Raw genomic sequence first — 12,456 nt, 5'->3', positions numbered from 1 at the left:
TCCTTGGAGGAAGAGTGGGATATACACTTTCGGAGGGCTGTGAATCATGTCAGCCAAGAAACATATACTATGAAATACATCTGCAGGGGGGCAAAAGTTGAGCAGGCCGGCCCTAGAATGAGTGCTAGTCAGAGATACAACTGTATCTCTAATAACAAGTTAGCCACTTATGTGCTGTATTCTGCTGAAGATTTGAGAGAGGTCAAATATACTATTATTAATAATAAATAATTGCGGGGGGGCAGGTTCCACTTGTGGTGTCTGATTCAGTGGAAGTGATTAATTACATATGAAGCTGCCTTATACCAAGTCAGACCATTACTACATCTAGCTTGGTACTGTTTATACAGACCATAGTAGTTTTGCAAGTTAGCAGCTAATATAGATTCAGACAGTGATTTCCTAGTCCTATCTGGAAATGCTGTGGATTGAACCAGGGATCTGCATGCAAAGCAGATACCTCTCCCTCAACTGTTCCGATTGCTTCTCCATTACTTTCATGCTTATCACGATGTTACTGTATTCTTCCATTGGTATTTTCTTCTCTCTGTAGGTTTCCAAGCTACTTGGAAACAGCAAAATATCTAAGATCATGCATAGGGAAGAATATTTCATGCACAAATAGGAAGATGGGTGATTTCCACCAATCCCGCCTTCCCTCAGCTATTTCCAATGCCCCCTGAAAATATGTCCTTGAAAGTTGGGGAACCATCAGGGACATTTGAGGGGGGTTGCATCATGGACAGCTGAGGAAAGGGGAGATTTTCAAAAATCACCCCTCCCCCATCCGCATGTATGAGACATTCTTCCATACAGTTGACTTCAGTCAGCATTTTGCTGATTGTGTGTATGGCAGGCATGTCAAAATTTTGAGAGATCAGTGGGAGGCACAGGATACTACCACAAAACACTTGGGACAAGTGTGGAAAGGTCAACAAGATATGCACTAAAGTCAGGCAAAGGTTCAGGACAGCTGTCCCCCCCCCCCACCAGTGAGTGATGCCAAGAAGATGCATCCTTCGGCACATGCTATTCTTAGTTTTCTGAGATGCTGGCAGAAGCCATTTCCCAGAATGCTGCTAAAGGAGCTTCCCCTTGTCTTTCCTCCAATTCTTGAGTCCTCACCATAGCTTCCATGCGTGCCCTGCGCTCCTCTTCTTCTTTCTTCTTCCTCATATTCTCCAGATCTTGCTTGGCTTCCGTAAATGACTGCAGGAAGGTGTCAAAGATGCCAAAAAATTCATCTGGCTGCATTCTACCCTCACTCTCTCCAAAATGCTTGAGCGCCTTGGCGTACTGTTAATAAAAGAAAGGAGGAGTGGAGATGCATACACTGACAGTTAGAACTAGAAAGAAAATGTACAAATGCATGCTTATATTGAATTGTTTACCCACTTATTCCTAGTAAAAATTTGTCTGGATGTCCTGCAGAGCAAAGGATTTTGCATTTCATTCTAAACAACCCTCCTGGAAAAGGATTATTTCGGATGACACGTGAAGGATCCTCACAGGTTTGGACCAAGTTTAGCATAAGCCATAAAGTAAGTACCAAAGCCTATTCACACATTATGTTCAACACTAGTACAATGAGTGCATAGAGTACGCAGCTACCGTGACTCACAGGTTATGCTTAATACAGCAACAGCAGTACACTTCCTATCTGTACCATGATTTTGAGGGACCTGTAACTAGGTTCCCTTCTAAAACGAACACACGTACAGTTACTCACACAAAAGCATGTACAAGTATGCAGACATCTGTACACTCATACAACGCAAGGAGGCTCTTCTCACAGGCAGCCCAGCTTGGGTTAGGCTGCTTGTGTGCAGCACTGGGATCCGTGTGGATCGGGCACTGGCCACCCACCTGACCCTACTTTGGAGTCTGTGCTTTAGCTGAGGTTAAGGGTGTGAGTGTGCTCTTAATCCTGGCACCAGGACCATGCATGTTCTTGGGCTGCTTGTAGCCCAAGCACACACAGAGACGGGTACCTAGCAGTGGTCCTTCTAAGGCATGTGCACGTATGCGCGCTCACAAGTTTCTTGATGTCCGCTCAGTTAATTTTAGATCCCGCTTAGGTTGAATCAAGAAGGCCCCATTCTGAACACATGTGTGCACATACTGTCTTGATACTGTCACTCAGAACAAAATTCATTACACACACAAATGAAAAAAATTAGAGAGAACACTGGTACCTAGAGCGCCTGTCTCACGGGGGGGTATTGTGCGGTGCATTGTGGGATATGTGAAGATCCACATGCATGCAGCAGCACAGATCCTGTGGGTTCCGTGCTACCCACCAACACTGGGGAATCATTTGGGGGGGAAGGTAGGTTTAGTGCAGCCTTCCCCTTGCCCTCTCCACTCCATCTCCGGTCCTGCGAATACTATTAATGTCTGAATAGGGCTCAAGTAACTAAGGCTGCAGTGCTTAAAGGCAGGGCACACTAAGGCACACCAAAGAAATTACCAAAGAAATTATACAACCGTAGGGCTGAAGCAGCACTCAGTAGTTTACTTGGCACAATGACTGAGCCAGCCTTGACAAGGCAGTCAGATCTGGTGCTACCCACATCACTTCCTCATGTGCTAGGAGAAACTGGAGTGTTTCGTCATCAGCAATACTATCGGCCAAAAAGAGTTTGTGATGGACTTTGACTTGAACGTAAGAAATGATCACTGGTCATGAGGCTTGCAGAGTCTGGGTTTCACCAAAAAAAAACCCCCTCTTAAACCTACACAGGCGCAGATCAGGTATTTTAAAAGCTTGGGTATTGATACCCTTTGCAGTTCAGTGAGGAACTGTGGTTGATGGTGGGGATAAAGGTTTAATAGTACCTGACTTCTCCCCACACCCTCTCCCTTTCAGATTAATCACCTGCAAAGCTGAAGTTACTGTAATAGTACTGGCATTTTGCTCTGCAATCTATCACTCATGCCCAACATAAAAGGTTGTTTTCCAAGGAACAGTGACACAATGGACAGACCGTCTGGCTGAAGGATGGCAGTGAGAGGGCAGCACTCCCATGCAGACATAAAAAGTAAGTGGAAACATCACAAGTGGCCTTTATTTTACAAGGAGAATGCAGAGGCTATAAGCAGGCTTTGGCAGCTGCCAACTGGCAAAACATCACTCACAAGGCAGCCATGATTTAGATATGGTGAATTCACAGCAGTTACTGGATTTTTTCCACTGGTCCTCAGAAATGCACACATTCTTGCCAAGAAATATATATTTATGCCCGCACACACACTCTCACTTCTTTGCACACCCCAGCACTTTCACCTGGGTGGTTTTAGATTTATAAGCAAACACTCATGCTCAAAGGGACTCTTACCATGCCCATTATAAAATATATCTCCATTAATCATACATCCCCCTTGGGGAGTCATTCATGTTCAGTACAAAATATGATAGTACACACTATATATATATGTGCTGCATAAACAAGCCAGGGGTTGGACACTTGCAATTGGTCAGTAATATTTTGGAAACTAGCACACGTCCCTATTGTTTGCATTACAATGCCAACAAATCCAGAATTCAGGCTTCTCACAGTGGAGAGGAATCTACTGCTCTGTTTCCCTGTTTGCTAAATGAGGACACTGATGATCATCCACGCTGAAGAAAGATGTGACTGTTGCTGGTGTCTACTGTATGTTTCTTTCTAGATTGTGAGCCCTTTGGGGATAGGGATCCATCTTTATTTTATTTATTTATTTATTTATAATTTCTCTATGTAAACCATAAAATCGCTTTGTTGTTACTATGCCATCTTATCCGATTGCTTGTCCTTAAATGGCTGGTACCTTCACTTCAGCTTTCCTAACTCTTCAGAACCCACTAGGACTCTTGTCGAGAGAGAGAGAGAGAGAGAGAGAGAGAGAGAGAGAGAGAGAGAGAGAGAGAGAGAGAGAGAGAGAGCCTGATTGCCATCACACCCTAACCCCATGACTAAAGGCAGCAACATGAACCGCACACTTCTTGTTCTTTTACTTTGCAATAAAGGAGAGGTAGAGATGTATTTGTGTTACAAAATGAATTACTTTCCCCAAGTTATCACTCCATCTCATGACATAACAGGTCTGTAGACCAGTGCCAAACACCCCTCCCACTGCCAAACTTTCCACTGAATCCCTCTTTCAGCCAAAGCAAATAATTTAGACAGTAGTTTATTTTATAAAGTTGTTTCAGCAAGGAGATGGAAAGTGGAATAGCGGCACATGATCACTGCTATTCCTGCCAATGAAATTAAGTCGCTGCAGAAACTCCATTAAGGATGGCAAAGAGTGGGGGGAACATGCAACTGAAAAAAAAGAGCAAAGATGGAAACAGCCCCACAACGCTGAGCTGTTATTTGAGGTAGGAAAGGAAACAGAAGATTGACATACACCATCCTGTCTCAACAAACTGAGCGTTCCTCCATATTCAAACATTGCCAATGTTGTTGCTAGTTAAGCTCCAGTTTGGTGACCCAAGGAGTCCTTAAATCTGACAGCAAGTTTCATGCATTACCTCAGCTTGCTCATGTAACTGTTAACAAAAGAAATCTACCCATCTAAGCAGGGTAGTGTTGGAGAAAGGAAATCATGTGAGATTGCAGAACTACTATTTACTGCTGCTACTATTATTTATATACTGCTTTTCAACAAAAATGTTTTCAAAGCAGTTTACATAGAAAAAGGATGATGATGATGATGATGATGATGATGATGATGATGATATTACTAGCTGACCAGGCACAGAGTGTCTGAGCCCTTTGTTCTCCCTGACTCTTCCCCTGGGTGTTTCTGACGCCCGCCCAGCCCGCTTCTCCCCCCCACCCCCGTCTGCAGTTTCTGGCCAGCTTTCAAGCAGGCCCAGCCCTCCTGCCGCCACCTCCTCTTCCTGGCAGCCCAGTTGCCACCTCACCCCGGCTGCCAGGCTGGGTCCACCGCCACCTCTTCCCGCCTCAGGCCAGTGGCCGCCTCAGGCCAGTGTGGCTTTGCCCGCCGGCCACACACCACCTCAGGCTCCCAAAGCCGCCCCCAGCCTCTGAACTCCCTGCCACTTCACGACGCGATGCGGCCAACCGACAGCCACCCGCAGCTCCTAGAGCCAACTGTCAAACTCCTTTTGGCTTTACAGCTGCCTGCAGCCACCAAACTTCCTGCTCTGGAACTCTTGCGTGCTCTCACGAGAGGTTGCCACACATCTGGACCGGACCATCTTGGAGAAATAATTATATTGATTATTATTAAGGGCACTACCTTGATAAGGGGCTTGAGAGCTTTGAGGACCCCTCTGCTGGGCACTACCTTGATGAGATGGAGGGGCTTGCAAGCTTCAAGGATGCAGAGGGCTATGCTGGAGGGTCACCCAAACGAGACAGGCCTCTGCTGAGAAGTCAGACTAAATGTGCCTAATCCCATAACTATGGTGAGAAGAAGAAACATAAATTCTATATCAGATTGGTCGTTGCCTGGGTTAACGAGGGCCACGTCAAGTGCTAGAGTACCTGGGCACTTGCCGAAAAATGGGTTACAGGACTCAGGATCTTCAGCTGAGCAACCAGGGCTGGAGACCGTAGAGTTACTGGAAGAACAAACTCAACATTGAAAGTATACAGTTGCAGAAAATCAAGAAATTATTATTTGTTACTTTAAATCGAACACATCGAAATGTGGATTCCAGAGAAGAATGCATGAAATTTGGAGACAAAAACATCCGAACTCGAACATTATGGAACTTAGATTAGCGGATCAATGTCGATTTATAATGCAAAAGATTATTTACTGATGTGGAATTGGATGAACTCCACAAAATATCCAGAGTGAGGATACTGACCATGAACCGCTGAGAAATTCTCCAGCAGATCCTAAAGGAACAGTGGTAGAGCAACAAGGCATAGCCGAAAATGAATACAAAGAAAGAAGTGAAACACCTCTGTTGATTGTACCAAATTCTCAAGATCCTCAGCTAACTGAGATGCAAAAAGAACTGAAAGAAAAAATTGTTGAACATATGAAAGTAAGAAAAGAGCATAAAAGACTGTCTGCACTGAAGCTGGTGTCCAAAAAAGATCTGGCACAAGCATTAAATGACCTGAACAAAGCTGTAGCCGAGATTAAGACTTAGACATTACAGGAAACAAACTAGCTCATGTACAGTGCAGCAGCAGTGATCACACAAGAGCTTGGATATGAACTTAACAAGCCAAAGGTACAACAAAAGGAAAAACCAAAATGGAAGGTTAGATTGGAAAGTAAGATCAGTACGTTAAGGGCAGATGCCAGCAAATTGAAGGACATGAGAAAGAAAAAGGTTAAGAATGAAAAGATCAAGGAATACTTAGTAAAGAAGTACCACTTGGATACCAGGAAGATCAAAGAATCCCTCAAAATTGAGGGATTCTCAACCCCTTTTAACAAGGAACCCCCTCTGTTGAAAACTTTCAGCTCAGGTACCACAAAGAGATTAGAGATGTGCGAACCGTTCCGGCATTCCGGTCCGGGGTTGAACCAAACCACACACCCCCAGCTCCTTCAGACCGGAACCGGACTGCCGGGTCTGGTCTGGCCGGTCCGCAAATTTTTGCTTTGTTTTTTTAACATTAAATAAAACAATAGGTACTTTTAGGCCCTTGCTGAGGCCGCGGGGGGAGGGGCGCGGGTTCCCTCTCTCCCCGCCAGCCATCCTGATCACTGTCACGGCCCGCCACAACTGGGTAAATAACCATTTTCTGCCCTTTCGGGCCTCTGTATGAGTGCGGCAGCCACCATTTTGGCAGCCGCCGTGCATGCGCCAATGCCCTCTGCGAGGCCAGGCCATTTACTGATTCTGGACATAGAATGTTGCAAGTCAGACAGTCTGCTGAAGAAGAAAAATGAACATTGGCGGAATACAACAATGAAAGCCAGGGGGGGGGATTATTTATTTATTTATTTGATTTTTATACCGCCCTTCCAAAATGGCTCAGGAATTGAGTAAGACAGGACTGTTGAAAATAAAGGAATCAAAGGATGAATACAAAAAACAACAGATGATGGCAATGGTTAAAGAAGGGGACACTGAAGAAAGAAATTGAAGGTCTCATTTTTGCAGCCCAGGAACAATCACTGCGGACAAATGAAGCCAGCGTGGTGTAGTGATTAGAGGCATTTAGCGCACAATACGCTTAATCTGACAGTCATCGAGAAGAACCGGGTTCTGATAATTGTTATTGGAATCCCAGGGGATAGATAATGAAAAACAACTGGAGAAAATAACTATATACAAGGATTTTCAGACTGAAATTGAGCGGCTCTGGAAAAAGAAAACAATAGTGGTGCCAATAGTTGTTGGTGCCCTTCGTGCAGTACCAAAAGAACTTGAACACCATCTTGACACCTTGGGCATCAATAAAATTACAACACATCAACTACAGAAGGCCACACTACTCAGGACAGCACGAATACTATGACACTATCTTTAATTTTTCTTTTGTTATCCTAGACCCTTGGAAAGGGCCCGATAATTAAAGTACCAAATCCAGTCAATAACATCTGGTAGACTGTGTGTAAGTAGCATAATAATAATAATATGGCTTCCTTTCCCACAAAGGGCTCACAATCTAAAAAGAAACACAAGGTAGACAACAGCAAGAGTCATTGGAGGGATGCTGTGCTGGGGCTGAATAGGACCAGTTGCTCCCCCTCACCCTGTTAAATATGAAAGAATCACCACTTTGAGATCTGCCTCTCTGTCTAGTTAGCAGTATCTGTTGAGTAAGGGGTGCTTGATGGCCTCCCCTTTCCCCAGAAGCACCCTGTGCCTCCAAAGAATATGTCTGAGGGCCATGCAGCATTCTGGGACATCTATTTGGGTGGCACAGAGAACTTCCTGGAAAGAGGAGGCTGTAGACTACCCTGTTGCATTAGTCTGAAACTCATCCATTGAACTGGCACATCTCACAAAGCACTGGTGCTTTATTAGTCAGGATGCCAGTCAGTGTATGTATTTTATTTGTTCGAAAAACAATTGAAGCTCATTTAAACATACCTTCCTCGCTTATACATTTCTATGACTCTCTTGGTTGTTTCCTAGATGTTGCAGAGGTTCCAAAGCCTTTTTTTGGTTTCAGATTAAGATAAATTAATATAATATGGCTAATATAAATTAATCCAGTAATTAATATAACATGGCTAATATAAATGTAGCACTTCCTGGCAGGGGCATAGCTAGGGTAGAGGGGGCCTGTGTTCATCCCAATCTCTGGCAGCCCCCCAGAGTGAGGGAGACAATGAAGAAAATAGGGAGGGATGGAGCTGGAGGGCCCTCAGGAGCTGGGGGCCCGTGTTCTTTGAACCCTTTTGCTCAATTACCTCTCCTTGGTGGCTCAGGAACAGTTTAGCAGCCCTGGCCTACCCATTTGCTAGGTGCAAGAGTTATGAATAGTTATGTTGAAAATGATTGCTTGGCTGGATTTAGGCAGGCAACAACATGTTTTGAAGCACTCATATGCTTTCTGCAGATGTGCAGCTCCAAAGGCCCAGGCACTTTGAGCACTGTCACTGCAAAGACAATTTGAATAGTTGCATGTCAATAGTTATATGTCAGGGGGCTGAATGCATTACTAAGAAATAATAGAAATGCTTCCTGGTGTGTCAACGTTCTTTGCAGAGCCACTCAACCCACACTCTTACCAGACCCTGTGCATTTGCTTTCATTTGATGAGAGAGAACCTGTCACTCACAATCTCCAGTAAGTGATTTGCTAATTTACATCTGGACCTTGGATGCATGAGAAATTCCAGTGTGCTTCTAGTGCTGAGCAATTTCTCTGTCCCTGCTTTAAACCAATCCTTTGGAAAAACACTTCTTCCCTGCAGGCCTTGGCACTCATTTAGTCAGATCCATAAATGGAACAACAATTAATTCCAATGGTTGTCATTGTCCAACAGCATAATGACTAAACCTTTTAAAACACGACCCCATCTTGATTATGATCAAATCATATGTATGTGTGTATTTTTCCTGCTAAAAACCAAAAGCAACAGTATCGAGAAATGTCTACGTATTCTGGTCTCCCTTGCTGGCCAGTTGTAGTACGTTTCCATGGCAGGAACAGCACTCGTGATTCAACAAACACAGAGAGCCCATTGAGAATGGAGCAGCTTCAGGTCCTGGGAATCACATCTGGTTTGCTAAAAAAAATAATGCTAGTTTTGAAACAGGAGGAGGAGAGCGGGGAGAGAGAGAAGAGAGGGAAAAAGTGAGCATGAGACATAGCTTCAGCTCTGTTAAGGACAGAAAATCCCAATTTCTGGCTCCAAAAGGAGCTCAGGGCGTGATGAGGAGTGAAAGCTGTAAGCTCCTCCAGCAGAAGCTGAAAAGGAACTTGTTTGAGAATAGTAGCTATGCTCATGTTATGAGACGATAGTGTGGAATGAGAGATTGATAGGACATGTTATAGTAATTAGTATTAAACATCTCTTGTTGAGAGCATTATGTTGGCAAATGCTTAAAAACATGTGCAACCACTTCCAGGCATGTTTGGCTTTTCTGTGGAGATGAGCCCTTTTCTTCAATTAACTTAACAGAAACAGGAACTTGATTTTCCTTCCCCAGTATGATTAGATCCTGCTTTGGATTAAAAAAAAATAAAAATAAAAATAAAACCCTCAATTCTTAATCCATACAGCTTCAGAAAGCATTACATGGTGTGATGGAAAGGTTATGACAATGGGAGAGTTTGCCTTATGCTGTGCTAACAAAAATAGGTAGAAAAATCTCAATTTCTGGGCTCAGTTATTAATGATACGAAGTAAGTATAGTTTAAGGTTTCAGTCACCATAAGGTTTCTGCCATGGGGTGTAATCTGGGAATTCCTCAATGTGTTGAGGGAACACATCTATCACTCTCTACTGGACTATGCTAAAATTCTGTAAAACCTTGTGTTATTCCCTTGTCACATAACAAAAAAGCAGTGGAGGTACGTTATTTGTTTGTTATTTCTCCGTGTAAACTGCCCTGAGCCATTTTTGGAAGGGCGGTATAGAAATCGAATGAATGAATGAATGAATGAATAAGGTATGAAAATGTGCAAAATCCCAGGACCTATCGAGCATTAGATGTGACACAGCCACACTGTCTGTACTGAAGTAGATTTCAAATGTCATTATAAAGAGCCAGTGTTTCTATGTGTGAGAGAAGTGAGAGATATGAGACCTCAGAGTTGACATAAGACCCTTTAAACTAGCTATAGACATTCCTACATGAGAGTGGGTAAATATTTTTCCAGTTATCCTAGAAATTGGGCTCGGTCAACAGGTAACATTTCCACTAAAACCAGGCCTTTTCAGGGGATTGTAAATTTTGGCTAGCTTTCTTTTCTTCATTTTGCCTGTTGGTTTTATTTATTCCCCCAGGTCACTGAGTCCAGACAGAAATAGAAGCAAGAAAACAACCCAAGAACAAGGTCCTGTTAATGAAGAGAAACCAAACAAAAAGTGAAGGGTCTAGGAAGCAGAGCACTATGTACCAGCACTATTCAAGCCAATACTATATTAACCCAGGGTTCCAAGACAGACATCTGACAGCTTAAAATAACAGGAGTGTTATTCTAAGATAAAAGACATTAATTTTGAATAAAGCCAGATAAAACACTGTGTGTTTTAGTGTTTTTATAACATTTCCATTTCCCCATTTAAAAAATTAAAATTTCCGTTTGCATTTGAAATGACCTTGTGAGTTTTCCGTTAAGAGACAAAGCATTTTAGCCATGAAAAACAGACACCCGCGCAGAGGAGAGACTGTTATAACTTATAGAATGTCAGAGCAGAGCTGTGGTACAACATTTTGAAATAACATCACACAGAGAGTGCGGCCCTGTCATGTGCCATGACATGAGATACCAGGGCTGGATTAAGCAACTGGCTAAATATGTAGGGTCACAGTGGGGCCTGTGTAGTGGTGTAATTATCTGAGAGCACCACTGGGTGGAGAATGGAGCTGTCCTGTTGACTTTTAAAATTAACCATCTTTCAAACACTTTGGCATTTCCCTCATCTCCTAGAGCAGAGATTCTCAACTTTAGGTCCCCAGATGTTATTGGACTTCAACTCCCATAATGCCCAACCAAAAACCACTGGGGCTAGGGATTATGGGAGTTGAAGTCCAATAACATCTGGGGACCCAGCGTTGAGAATCCCTGTCCTAGAGGAGGGCAGGAGCCATGCTGTCATTGGTGTGCAGTGGAAATGTGAAACAAACTGGTAGCTAGCCAAGTCTAACAAGCACAGCAGCTACATACCAGTATCAGATAGAACGACATGGGTTTCACTGTGCCAGTTGAAAGGTACACAGTTCTCCAGCTCCATGACCATTACTGTATGATGTTACAGTATGAGGAAATCATGCAGCATGTGCTTTGTGTGCAGAAGACTTCAGGTAGGACTGGAAAAGCCTTGTCTGGAGTCCTGGAGAGCCACTGTCAGCCAGCATAGACAATAACAACCTAGACAGACTAATGGTCTAACTTGGTATGCCACTTAGGAACACAGGAAACTGCCATATACTGAGTCAGACCATTGGTTCATTTAGCAGTACTGTCTACACAGACTGGCAATGGCTTCTTCAAGGTTGCAGGCAGGAATCTCTCTCAGCCCTATCTTGGAGAAGCTGCCACGAAGGGAACTTGAAACCTTCTGCTCTTCCCAGAGCAGATCCATCCCCTGAGGGGAATATCTGACTGTACTCATGCATGTAGTCTCCCATTCATATTCAACCAGGGTGGAACCTGCTTAGCAAAGGGGACAAGTCATGCTTGCTCCCACAAGACCAGATCTGCTCCACTCCCTATGTTCATATGAGAAGGTGAGTTGTGGGCCTTCTGAACATGATTGAGCATTAAGCTCCCATATACTTTAACCTATCAAGACAAAGACACTTCACATATTTACAGAGATGACATCGAGGAGTATGCTATTATATAACCAATCTGCAGGGGAAAGACAGCATCCTTTGCTGTAACATGCAAAGTGGCCTGTAACTGCATCCTCTGAGACCCAGGAAATCCAACCAACTCAGACAAGATTCTACCACAATGCCAAGGAAGGAGGGCATCTCTTTATACATCACATAAAGGAGAGAAAAAATGGGCTGACAAGTAGCACATTTATTACCTGCCTTTTATAATGTTGGCCAAGCAAGACAAGTTTGCCATTGTAAACTTGATGTCATCACTAGTCATCACTGTTTACATGATGACAACTTCATCTTAAGACATCTTCATGCCTTTATCATCTTTTCATATAGGCTCCTTTCCTTGGAAATTTAGTGCCAGCTTCTTCTCAGGAGCGAATAAACTAAACTCTCTAGGCTTCTGTATACCTCTTTGTATAATGTGTACCTCTTTGGACAAGATGTACATGCATTTTCCTGACACAAGTGCTAGCCATCAGGCCAGGAAGAAGTGTCTGTTTTCCAAGTATCGGG

General features: G+C 43.6%; 1 protein-coding gene and 1 long non-coding RNA gene across 7 annotated transcripts in view; one reads left to right on the top strand and one right to left on the bottom strand.

Annotated features, from left to right (window-relative positions):
* The window catches only part of DAAM2 (dishevelled associated activator of morphogenesis 2), a 325,498-nt gene that overhangs the window by 10,793 nt on the left and 302,249 nt on the right, over positions 1-12,456 (bottom strand). For all 6 annotated transcript variants that reach the window (XM_053305346.1, XM_053305390.1, XM_053305362.1 and 3 more), the window contains one exon: positions 1,126-1,296. In XM_053305346.1, coding sequence (XP_053161321.1) covers positions 1,126-1,296 — 171 coding nt within the window. The remainder of the gene's footprint in view (positions 1-1,125; positions 1,297-12,456) is intronic.
* On the top strand, positions 1,190-10,626 carry LOC128349323 (uncharacterized). Its single transcript, XR_008318739.1, has 3 exons — positions 1,190-1,541; positions 2,870-3,041; positions 10,389-10,626. It is a non-coding gene; the product is annotated as an uncharacterized LOC128349323 (long non-coding RNA).

The sequence above is a fragment of the Hemicordylus capensis genome, chromosome 1 (assembly GCF_027244095.1).
Source record: "Hemicordylus capensis ecotype Gifberg chromosome 1, rHemCap1.1.pri, whole genome shotgun sequence".
In the NCBI taxonomy this organism is placed as follows: Eukaryota; Metazoa; Chordata; class Lepidosauria; order Squamata; family Cordylidae; genus Hemicordylus; species Hemicordylus capensis.
This window is presented reverse-complemented; position numbering and strand designations above follow the sequence as displayed.